This window comes from Populus euphratica, unplaced genomic scaffold (assembly GCF_000495115.2).
Source record: "Populus euphratica unplaced genomic scaffold, PopEup_1.0 scaffold193.1, whole genome shotgun sequence".
Classification (NCBI taxonomy): Eukaryota; Viridiplantae; Streptophyta; class Magnoliopsida; order Malpighiales; family Salicaceae; genus Populus; species Populus euphratica.
This window is the reverse complement of record NW_011500023.1, coordinates 209,217-221,876: the sequence shown is the minus strand read 5'-3', so window position 1 is coordinate 221,876 and position 12,660 is coordinate 209,217. Positions and strand designations below refer to the sequence as shown.

Genomic DNA, 12,660 nt, shown 5'->3' with positions numbered 1-12,660 from the left:
CTAGCCCTGGTTTTTTTTTTTTTTTTGTTCATGTTAAGCTCCCAAAAACTATTGTAATGTGTTTTTAAGCATTAGAAGTGCATGCTAATCCTTTTTCGTAGGCGAGTGAACATATCAGACAGGTTCAGCAGTGGATGAACTCAATTCAAATGTCAATAATAGGCTTAATAACAGATGGAGTGATCGCGTGCAAGTATGATTTGTTTTAGGCAGTATGCTCTTATAGTGTACCAGCTCCAGGCCTGAGTTAGATATGGTTCGTTGCGTTGAGAAAGTGTTGCATCAATTTGTCTAATTTTGGCAAGTTCTATGGATGTTTTAGGATCATACTTTGGGCGCCAGGGTTTCCTTTTCGCCTCTTATCCCCATTAATGGAGGTATAGAAATTGAACGAGCGAGCCCCGCTTTCTCTCTCTTTTCTGCTTCTCGTCTCCTTTTCTCTTTCCTTCTATGAAAGGGATGTTACGCGTTATAAATCCCTTCTCCGTTATCCCCCATCTGCAGTTACTTACATAGCATCGCCATACCTTCCTCCGTTTGCCAGAAAAAAGCTTAGAAATCATTCGGCTCGACTTCAAAGCTCGTGCGTTTAAACTTTCTTTAAAATACCGGGGTTTTGGTTTTAGGTAATTGAAATTCCAGTAACTATTTTAGAATTTGTTTAGTATTATGATAGATAATATATTTTTTAATATTATAAATAATCTGAAAATATATATAAAAAAAAACCAATTTTTTGACAAACAAATGTGGCTGCAATGCCAGCTACGCTATTAATAGAAAAGCAAGTTTTAATTCAATCTCACCCCTAAAAGGACAGCCGGTTCCTGTAGGCTTTGGAACTAAAAGTTCATTAATAAGAAGATGGCATGCTCTTAGCTCTAATTTTGGTTTTTGTCGCGTCAATTACCATCTTAATTATTTTTAGGTAAATAGTATTTTCCTGAAAGGATATAGTTTAGCTTAATTATTTTACCAACCAAAAATATATGTTTCGAGTTTTGTAATTCGAGGTTAAAATCTTCGATTGGAGCCTAAATTGCACTTCTTTCCAAAGAACTCGACCGATAGATGTAGTGATGCATCAGCAATTGATTGTGGTAATTAACCCTTTTGTTCTTATGAATAACAGCAATCAGTAATTAGTATAGTTATCAGATATAGCTTGAAAATTGACCTAAATTATTAGATTATAGATTAATTCAAATTAATTTTTTTATTAAAATGAAGCCATTTAATTTATTTAAAACAAATTAAAAAATTAATCCAATTAAATTTTACGGCATCAATCCAGTTATGAATCAATTCATTGAAGTTAACTAGATTATATAGTTTAATTTAAAACATGATTTGAATCATAAATTTCTCGGTTAACTTTATCAAAAACAGTATAATTGTAACAACTATAATAATTAACTTTAATGCCACAAATTTCTCATCTCTAGTAGCTTTCATGACTGTTTTTTTTTAAATATTTTATAAAAAATATTTTTAATTGAAATTAGTTTAGTATTTATATATATTTGATTAAAATCGCGGTTAATATTAAAGTTAAACAAAAAATAATTTAATGTGTTTAGTTAAGAATATTTTTTAAATTGAGGTTATTTAATAACTAAAAAAGATATATATTAATATTGATGGTTTTTAATTTGAATATTATAGATTTAATTAATTCTATTATATTATGAAATAAAAATAATACTTTGTATAAAATATTTTTTATTATTCTATTAAACTATCTACAATTTTATCATTATTTTTTTTTATTTTTTTTTTAGCATACAATAAAATCAGGTAAAATATCATTATGAATAAAATTAGGATTATGATCAAATTTTATAAATATTATATTATTATGTGATTTTTTCTAATTTATATAGTATCATTAAATAATATTAAATATTAATTTTTTAAATAAAATATAATTAAAAATAAAAATAAAAATAAATTTTATTATTATTCTTTTTGACAACTTTTATGTACAGAGAGCTTAGTGAATGCAGTTCCCTTTCGTAACGTGAACAATGAGTGCAGAGGTTCACTATACACTCATTGTTCACGTTAGTCATGCAAAATGTTTTTTAAAAAAATTGGGACCCCACATATTCATTTTGCCACGTAGTAGATTTTCATTGCATAACCACCTAATTTCTCCCAACCATTTCCACTCTTTGAATTAAACCTTGCACAGATGATATTTTTAGCTTTTAAAAAGATAAATGGTGTAAAACGCTAATAAAAATAACAAATAGTTATGAAATTATTTCTCAGCAGAGCCCATCTCTAAACCAAATATTTAACCAACCAGCTATAAATTATAATTGAGACAAACAGATATTTAAACAGTGTTTGTTTGTGCAGCTTTACTATATTTTTTAAAAAAATTTAATTTTTTAGAGTTTATAGATATTTTTATATTGTATTATCAACTATATATATATATATATATATATATATTATTTTAATATATTTTTAAATAAAAAACACTTTAAAATATCTCTGCCTCCTTCTCCCTCTCTCTCCTTTGCCTAACATTTCAAGTTTTGCGAACTCAAACCATCCAGGTGGTGGCCAAGTGGTAAGGACTTGGGATTAAGGGGTTTGCTCCTTCTGTGGTCTCAGGTTCGAGTTCTTGGTTGCTCATATGATAGTCACTGAAGGCTTACATGGTCATTAACTTCAGGGCCCGTGGAATTAATCGTGGTGCGCGCAAGCTGGCCCGAACACCTACGTTAATCTAAAAAAAAAAAAAGTTTTGTGGACTCACTTTTTCTCGGTCAATATATTTTATTATTTGTCCATATAAAATTTTTTAAAATTAAATAGAACAGCCTAGTGTGTACATTATTATTACACAGCAAAAAGCAGAATCCCATGAAGATTGGCAGTGTAGTATAATTTGTATTCCATTTACAGACACCCTTTACAAAACCCACCTTTATATTTATTTATTTTATTATCATCATTTCATTTTCTCATTCCACTCATACACACCACTCTTCACACATGATTATTTAGTTTTTTTTTTTATTGTCTAAGCACATAATTCTACTGTTAAGTCTTTCTAATTAACACTAGTGAAGAAAACCCACATTGGGTTCTTTTCTTTTCTTTCCATCTTAAGAAGAAGCCAAAAAAAAAAAAAAGGGAGCAATTGATCTGAGTGTTGAGAGAAAGAAACCCGATGTCTCCTTCAAATAGTAATATTGGTATTGCTACTTGTTGATCAAATTCCTACAAGACGGAAATGACATGGATGGAATAAATAAAAAATTATTATTTTTTATTAATAAAAAAAAGATTATTTTATAATATTTTAATCTTTATAATCTTAATTGATTTTAGAATAAATAAGAGAATTAGTCATGTATAAAAAAACATATCAGAGAATATTCTATCTAATATAATCTATATTGTTTATTTATTTAATATAAATTAAGGTATTATTATGTTGTTTAACTATTAATTTATCTAAGATTTAATAAAAGTTTTTCTCCATAAAAAAATCTCTATCTTATCAGTTAAAACCTAACCATTTTAATATCAATTTATAAAAATAAAAAAAAATATCTTTTTTATTTAAGATAAAGAATAAGATTACATATAAATTTATAATCTATATTAAAGAAAAACAAAATAAAATTTTTAATGTTTTTGAAATTTATGTTAAATTCTTATAAATTTAATAAACTAATTATTAAATTTAAAAATATATGTAAGAATATCAACGAAAATATTTTTTTTTCTTTTTAAAACAAGCATATTTAATAATGGTTCAACAAGATAAAAATACCAGTAGCCCTTTACAACTGCATGTCTGCACTTTGTTCAAGAAGATAAAAATACCGTTGAGTAAATTATTCTTCGGTCCCTATTTTTTAAATCATGTTAAAATTTAGTACTTTTTTAAAGAGTTAAATGTTAGTCCCTTTGCTGATCGTTTTCCTTTCAAGACATCTTAGTTTTTCTCCGAAAGACTGTCAAATGGCAAAAAAAACAACATACGGTTTAATAAAACAACTGTCAAGGAGAGTAAAGGGACTAAGTTACTGGTTTTCAACATTTACAGACTAACTTGTAAATGCATTAAAAAACTAGGGACTAATAGAGAATTTACTCAAAGATCGTTGCTTGTTATGTCCGTGATTGTCTGGGTTTTTCTGATGCCAGTTTTGGTGTTCTAATGACCAAACAATATCAACTATCGTGAAAATATAAAAGGCAAATTACACCAAAAATATGCATTAAAAAGGGAATATGTAAACCTGGAGGGTAATTTAGATTGTGATGAAATTAGACAATAATAAAGAGACGGTAAAAATTTCTCCAGCCATGTCAAAGCAGGCCATGTTAGATTCGCAGTGTGCTTCAAAATCGATCGAGAAAGAAAACAACCTGACATTGTAAAGGAAACAAAATCCAGAACCTAATCCATTGCACAGTTCTGAAATCTGAAACCTGGTCCAGGCAATAGATCATCTCCATAGATACAACTCTAAATCAGCATTGTCTACAAGCAAGGAAGTTTTACCACAATCACAATGCCTTTGACAACATTCAGAACATACAACTACTTCACTTGCTGATTATGTTTTTCGCCCCATAGCTGGCCGTGCATAATAATTGAAGTGATAAAATCTTTCATTCAATTAAGATCTAAAAATTGCTCAAAAAATTCAGCATGTTACGTTTGATACTAACTAGTCGAGGATCTAAGATGGTTTATCTGTCTGCAATATAACATTACAAATAGTTCGAAATGGATGAGGTTAAGGGCTGTTCCAGAGACCAAAATTCAGGTTCAGAAAATTTAAAAAGCCTTGAATACTACAAGCTCAACCTCTTACTAGTACTCTACTTCTATGGCCAACTCTCTCTCCCTCCCTCCCTCCCTCTCAAGACTCGATTGCAGTCCAACTACAAATTTCCTTCTCGCCTACATGGAATGAGAGATTTCACCACCTATTATTTGGTGGCTTGACCTTGTAGATACGAACAATCCAATTAGAAGTCGTGAATGCCTCTTCCAAGTGTTCAAGTTTAATGTCCTTATTTCCAATTTCAACCCCCCTTGCTCGATCATACCTACCACAACAGAGAGCAATTACAAAATGTAACAAAAATGATGTGTGCTAAAGCCCCCAGCATGATCAATTTCAAAAGAATGCGAGTCTAAGCAGAGTAATCACCAGGCAGTACCTTCCAGAAATACCCATTGCCACCCAACAAGTGCAAATGCTAAACAACTTGCGAAAGAAAAGACAAGAAATGTTTTAACTTACCCTGGAGGTTTCCCATATTCTGTTACCAGCTCTCCAAATCGATAGTAGGATAGCTTGTACCTATTCACCGACAATCAATAAACAATATATAACTTCTCTAAACTACAAAAATTGCACCAAACTGGGTAACACATGATTAATATATGATCTTCAATTCATTGAAGTTATACTTTCTCAATGTTGGAATGCCAAAAATTTCCTTGAGGAAAATTATTGTTCTTTAGTTTCACTATAATGTCAAAGGTCAAAATATCAGATCAACTATAACAAAGACCCTTGCTTATGGGAATCGGGCCTGTGAAAAACTAGGAAATTTCCTTGATAAAGTAGTGCAATAAAATAATCAAGAAAGGCATAGGAATAGCCAAAGACATTGGAAATGACTAGGGCATGTGATTTTAGAGGAAGAGGAAAACTTACGTGACTTTGAAAAACGAAAGATTCAAAACCAAAATATTGGCAAGTAATTTTTATCAAATATTATAGAATCCAAGCTCACAGAGAAAGCAAAAGTGCAGAACAAAGAAGTATAGGAAGCAATAAGAGAAACAAATGTACACCTCATCTGTAGGACACACACATCTTTCATTAGAAGGCAAGTTCTCACACAGAAAAGAAAGGCTGTTTTGGCACTACTATTGAGATTAGTTCGCCTGACAGCCCATATGTAACTATAGCATTTGCATGAGAAAGATATCTAGATAAACTTATATGATCGTAAATCTTTAAGATTTTGATGTGGGTACGCGATGCTCAAATCTGATTCTTTGTCCTATCTTAAATGATGGATGCAATGCCCTCAAACAGAGGAAAGGAACCCTCAAACTCCTCACACCCTCACTCTACAAGATATCTGACAATTTTTGCAGTCTCTCTAGGCAGAACTTCCAACGAACCATGTTTCAGGTTATATTATCAAAAATAAAAAATTAAAAAAATAACAAATACTAAAGATAAAACAAGATCGATTGTGGAGTTCACATCGTTCTCATCTTGCAATTTTCTTTAAGATGAAAATGACTAAGATGCATAAACTTACATGAGACAGTTCAACATCTTGGGAGCTGCACCCTTATCAACACGATATTCCCCATTGACAAGATAGTCAGGTTCCTTAATTACAGGGAATACTCCACCTCCAATTCTCACCATCCACAAAAACCTAGTGCAAATGAATAGCTTTATTAGACACACGAAAATTACATTACCCACAAACATTGAGAAGATTGGTGTTCTCAAAGAGAAGCTCATAAGCCATAAATGAGAATAGCTAAGGAGGATCATATTTGAAAGCTTTAGTGATTTGTCCAACAAAAGAAATGTTACATATACTCTACGGTTTTAAAGGGGAAACAAATGAATTTAGGATGGCATAAAACCACTTCTCCAGTCTTCAACAACTGAATGGCATCAACATCTGAATTTAAGATTACATTAAACCACTACAGCACTCCCTGATGGGCAGGCAATGTCAATGGCATATATGCTAAACTATTCAAACTCAAATTATTTAGAAGAAAGCAAACTATAGACTGTTAACTGATTTGGGATCTTATAAAATGCAGATCACGTTCAATAAAAAACATAAAGTAGAGCCTTACTTGTTGATATCATCAGAAGAATACCCTGTAACACCACCAAAGACGACTAGTACATAATCCACATCAAGTGATCTCATTATCTCATATGCCTCATCTTCATAAGATGACATTGCACGGCCAACAGTAGCAATGTGAGTATTGTTCCAGGTATTATTGTCAACAATAACTGTTCTGTTCCCCATGGCAGTGATTTGATACCCATAATCCCACCATGACATCACCTTAGCATCTGGAGGAGTATTCTGTCGAAGCCAATAGTATGCCTCACGGTAATCATCAAAGATGACCCTGTTACCATGGGCACCCCTTGCAGCCAAGACAATTGAGGGAGATGAGTAGGCCTCTGAGGTCACCCAGGTACAATGTATAGCATACCTACTGAGCAAGTAAAATGCACCGAAAAGCAATGCGATAGCACCATTTCTTTGAAAAGGCTGGGACTGATCAGGCAAAGCCTGCTTGCACATCAAATACAACTAGCATTATTTAATAGCAACAACCAGAATGAAGCAAAGGGAAAACTTGCTCCAATGCAATAGCACTTGATAGGAGTATTATTCAAAAGTTGTACAAGTCCAGACGTACTAGAAGGAGTGATGACCAGACACCAAATAATAGCAGCATTACTGAAATTAGAGCTTCATAATTTATTCAATGTTGTGAAGCAGCTCAACAAAAACTACTTTCTTACCTATTCCATGTAAAGGAGTAGACAAGAACATTGAAATTATTGAATAAATACAACTCCAAACTCTTAACTATACAGTAATTAATATCATCAAAACTACAAAGAGATAAGAACAGCAATGTGAGCCAATAGTTTCCTTAGAAAACATCATTAACAAAAAAAATCTTTCAGACTAAATGGATGAGTTGTCTTAAGATCAGTAGCAGGTCTTAGCATGAGTAAAACACATCCTTTTCAGACTCTTAAAGCAGAGTTTAGCATGGCTGAATAATAATGAAAGGTGTGCCAAAACTAACTTTAAACATTATCCCACAAGTGAAGCAGCATAGAAATGTTACTTAGATCAGCTGGTTTTCTAAAATATATAACAAGCTTATTGGAACCTTGATTTCGTTCACCATCTTTAGGGAAGTTGACACAAACCAAGAGAATAGAGAGATTCATTTCAGCCACAATACTACCAGTTGTCTTCATAAATAGTCAAAAGAATGGAGAAGGAACAGTCCAAATCAAGTGTAAGGAACTCACCTTAGAAGAACCCTTCCCACCGCTTGTTCCTTTAGTAGAACCAGTCTGGGAAACCTTGCTCTTAGTCCTTAACAGTGTAGTCAAATTCTTTATTGTGGCAGAAACAGCAATGGCACTAATGAGGCATACCGCAGGTGTAGCAACAAGAATTAACCGCACCATAACACCAGCAAAATACATGCTTGTAAGACCATACATAACTATGAATATTGTGGCATCTGACAGCCGCTTGAAGCAGAAATACAGACCAGCAGGGAAAAGGAAAAGCAGGATATGGAAATCAAACATGAAAGATGACCAAGCTGTTGGCTGATGCTCAGAAACAGATGCAATGATGGGAATGTGATCCTTAGCATAAGTTGGATCCAACAGAGAGTAAAATCTGCCAGTCCATGGTGAAATATACCCAGATGCTGTGCCAACTCCCAGAGCAATAGCACCTACACCTACTGCACATGTCACAGTGATCCTCAAAAAGGCTTCAAACTTCTTTTTGTCACTTAGCAGGTGCTTAACCCAACCTAAGAAGTAAAACACCTGTACAAACAGTTCAGGGTCAGTGCATATCCAAAGAAAATAAGCATTTTCTACTCTGACTAAAATAGATATAACTTGTAATGGTGGTATAAACTATCTTAATATCATTCGCAGTTATAGGCATGTAAGAATATAGATGAAGACTCATAAAGTATTGAACTTTAGCAGTTTTTGTGAGTATTTGGAAAAATCAAGTAAAGGGACCTGATAGAGAGACTAAAGCAACACAAATGACATGTTTAAAATGTGATGATTTCAAAACAAACAACATATTCAGATTTCAAAAGTTTAACAATGGTACAAAACGTCATTTTTTAACTTAAGAAAGACAACAGCGGTATCAATTCAAGGTCTGTCAATTCGTAATACTGCATTTAAGAAAACTTCTGTTACTTCGCCTCAAACTTGTCCATAAGAAACCAAACATAAGACAAGCAATTCAAGCAAACTACACAATTCAATTTCAAATCCATTACAGCAAGTAATAAGTAAAAGAAGAGATTAAACATCAAACCTGCAACAGGAAGAACACGCCCATAGCTGCCATGTGCTCCCCAGATTGCACATGTTGAAACCCAACAAACCGAATCTGCATTGCAAGCAACATTCCCAACACATACATGGAATTATAGGCAACATACAACCTCATCGAATACCTCCCAGTAATCAACAACACCAACACATAGAGTGGAACCAAATTAATAATAAAAACATAACCTCCCCAAGCCGAAACCATATAAAAATACCCAAAAGCCGACGCCAATCCCCACGCTAAAGACCCCGTATTCACTGCCTTGACAAACAAATAAAAAGTCAACAACAATGCGAAAATCGCAACCCCCTCATTATCATAAGACCCTGCAACAGATCGCGATATATAACCAGGACAAATCGCAATCAATACAGCAGCAACCAACCCAGCACCAGTATCCCATATCTCTTTACCGAAAAAATACGCAACAAGTGCAGTATTCGACGCGAAAAATGGTGCCGTTAACACACAAACTTCACGAATATGAACAGCGAAACGTAAGAATCGGAGACCCCAGTACATAATGGCTGCAGTAACCATTAATCCAGGATAAAGGGTTCCTCCAATGATACGTCCAAGAGGGTACCAACTCTCGGAATCAAACCAATTCCAAAATTCATAAAAACCTTTCTGAGTTAAGAAAAGGGTAGTTCGATAATTAAAATATGGATCGAATTCATGGATCATGGACTCATAACGTAAGACACTAAACAAACGAGTAATGAAAGCTAAAACATAGACCAAACAGAGGATTGAAACACGGATCAGAAGCTCTTGTTGTTTGGTTTTGAGTTTGAATGATTTGAGTGAAAGAGTTGACATCAGATCTGATTTCACAGACACTGATGATGACGATGATTTGTTCGTTATGGGTTCTGTTTTGGTGACTTCCATTGTTTGGTCTTTTTTGAGAGAAATTGAAGTGTGTTTTTGCGACTTTTATGGTTTTAGCATTTTCAAGGTTTCATGCTGATGGAGAGAGAGGACAGAGTGGAGCTTGAGCTTTGGAGTTTCAAGGAGACGTGATGTCAGATATGGACTTGTGAAGGGGTTTTTTTTTTTTTTTTTCTCGGGTTAAAGCCCTAATCCGTAGAGAGAGTGATTAAAGGAGAGGTTAATTAAGGTTTTAAGAGGATTAGAGATGGGATGGATGACTTGTCAATTTGTGATAGGATATACTTTGATCAATCAAAAGGGCAGAAAGATCAAGATTCAAGATTCAAGATTCAAGACTAGTCTTTAGTTGGGAATTTGGCATCTTATTGGCTAGAAATTGGAATAGGATTAAAAAAGAAAAATAAATAAATTATTAAAGGGTTAGTGAGTGGATGGCCTTGTATTTAGAAAAAACCCATAACTAGCTTTTCATAGTTGAGATGGAAAAGAAAATATAAAATTATACCTTAGTCCCTATATTTATGAAGAACAAACAAACTAGTCCTATTGGTTTTGAAGACTATATAGTAATCGCTTAACTCATATTTTAGTTTATTAAACATATCCTTCCTTCAATTGTTATTGAAGCCCAAAATAATAAGACCCTTTTATTTGAAAAATAAAATATTATTTTTACATGTAATTCTTGGTATTTTATAGGACTAATAACTTAATATGCCCTTATATAATAAAATAATTCTTTAATCCATCATCATATAATAAGAAAATTATCACCCTAATTTCAAAATTTTGTTTTTGCAATGAGCATGTAAGTAAAGAATTGGAGCCTATAATATATGCAAATTAATAGTTTCAACTTTTATCATATGTGTGCATGTAAAACTAATGCAAGGAACTAATAAATTTTCAAGATTAGCCTGTTTCATTGTAAATTTTCTAAAGAAATTGATTTAGTTAAACGTTTATTCTTGAAAAACTACAACTTTTGCTTGAAGAAACACTCCTGAGATCATGGCCATCCAGCCCAGGTTAATTACTGAGAGAATTCTTCGTGCTAAGAGTTGGATATGAGAGAATCTTAATTTAATCTATAAATTTTAGGGTTGTTAAAGATTTATATAGTTTTTAATTTTAAAATTTATAAAATTAATCAAAGCATAGATAAGTTGATCTAGACAGGTATATTAATAAAAAAAAGAAAAGTAAATGAGACAATCTTCTTAAAATTAAGGTGGTATTAGATTTATTGATGATTGTCCCAAAGGCATTGTGTAAATAAAACCATGATATAAAAAGAGCTGAAGTGTACAACAAGCTCGGAACTGGAGATTGAAGAAAATTAACTCAGTCTTCATTGTTGGATTCTTGACATAAAAACAGGTCGAATAATTTGATCTAATAAGTGATGATCCCTGCTAGGGCCATGAATCTTGACATGTCTGGATTTTCTTAAAAATATCCTGTTTTCTTCTAAAGTACTTACTCTGGATTTAGTGATAGATTCTGGGTGCATGAATACAAGAAGAGTGAACATGATATGATCGATACGAGACGATGAACTGAATTCGACAAACAATGGATTGATGATCCCGGATTAGATTTCGAAGTACTCCATGAAATTGGAAAGTACTATTGTAAGTTTTTATTATTCTCTCACAAAGAACGTGAAAGCAACCAAGAAAAGAAAAGAAAAAACCTCTCTAAACATAAAGATTTGCTAGATTAATGTCACTAGTTATATTACACGTTGGATCAATTTTTTTATATATATAAAAAAAAATATTTCAATATTGCTATCATTTTTTTTTTAATATGCCAAGAAAAAGCCTAAATACATGGATGGAGCTTTAAGCTTAGGCTCACACATTTGAATTTAAATTTATTTTTTATATTTTAAAAGATAGTTATCTTTTTTTTAAAAGAAAAGAAAAAATAAATATGTAGTGACGTGTCATCTACGAGCCTAGATTCTGATCACCTAGCGGCGCTTGAAAAATCAAGACAAGCCTCTTTTATTTAAAAAACTCAATTTTTAAATTATTTTCAATGTAAAAATACATTATAAATACCATCAGAACACTTATAAATCAATATATTAACTTAAAAAACACCAAATCAAACCCGGGTTAAATTTATCTTTCTCGGATTAGATCTATTTTTTCAATCAATATTGATATTTTAAATAATCACCATCAAACCTTTTTTATCTCATAAAGCTTATGGATACCAAAAAATAATTTATTTTAATGGTTAAAAATGGTTTGAGCAATAATCTTCTCCCTTGTCGTTGAATTTCAACAACCCCTCTCTTTTTTTATATTTCTAATTAGAAATTAAAAAATATTATAAAACTTTTTTATACCAAAACTAATTTTTGAAGAGATCTTAATTTTCTAATTTATGTTATTTTTAAAATTTATGCACCTAAATGTATTTTTAACACGCCTCTCATATTTAATGTCCTTTTCTTTTTCATCAATCTACTTTCAATCCCCCTTACCCAACAAGAAATGAAAGGCAATTTTTTTTAATAGATTTATACTGCATTTAATATTTCCCTACGGCTATAATCGTGCTTTTTATTTCGAGGGT

At 32.1% G+C, this 12,660-nt stretch overlaps 1 protein-coding gene across 1 annotated transcript; it reads right to left on the bottom strand.

The window, feature by feature from the left end:
• Window positions 1-4,623: 4,623 nt before the first annotated feature.
• LOC105142016 (dolichyl-diphosphooligosaccharide--protein glycosyltransferase subunit STT3B-like) lies at window positions 4,624-10,317 on the bottom strand. The gene is made up of 6 exons (XM_011049454.1): window positions 9,154-10,317; window positions 8,103-8,639; window positions 6,887-7,341; window positions 6,325-6,447; window positions 5,286-5,345; window positions 4,624-5,088 (listed from the first exon to the last, which is right to left on the bottom strand). The coding sequence occupies exons 1-6, from the start codon at window positions 10,063-10,065 to the stop codon at window positions 4,959-4,961; spliced, it is 2,217 nt and encodes a 738-aa protein (XP_011047756.1). The 5' UTR covers window positions 10,066-10,317; the 3' UTR covers window positions 4,624-4,958.
• Window positions 10,318-12,660: the final 2,343 nt, after the last annotated feature.

Coding starts and splice junctions, on each gene's coding strand:
- LOC105142016 (XM_011049454.1), bottom strand. CDS start 10,065: ATGGAAGTCACCAAAACAGAACCCATAACGAACAAATCATCGTCATCA. Junction 7,342..8,102: donor GTGGGAAGGGTTCTTCTAAG/GTGAGTTCCTTA, acceptor ATGTGCAAGCAG/GCTTTGCCTGATCAGTCCCA. Junction 6,448..6,886: donor TCTTCTGATGATATCAACAA/GTAAGGCTCTAC, acceptor CATTTGCACTAG/GTTTTTGTGGATGGTGAGAA.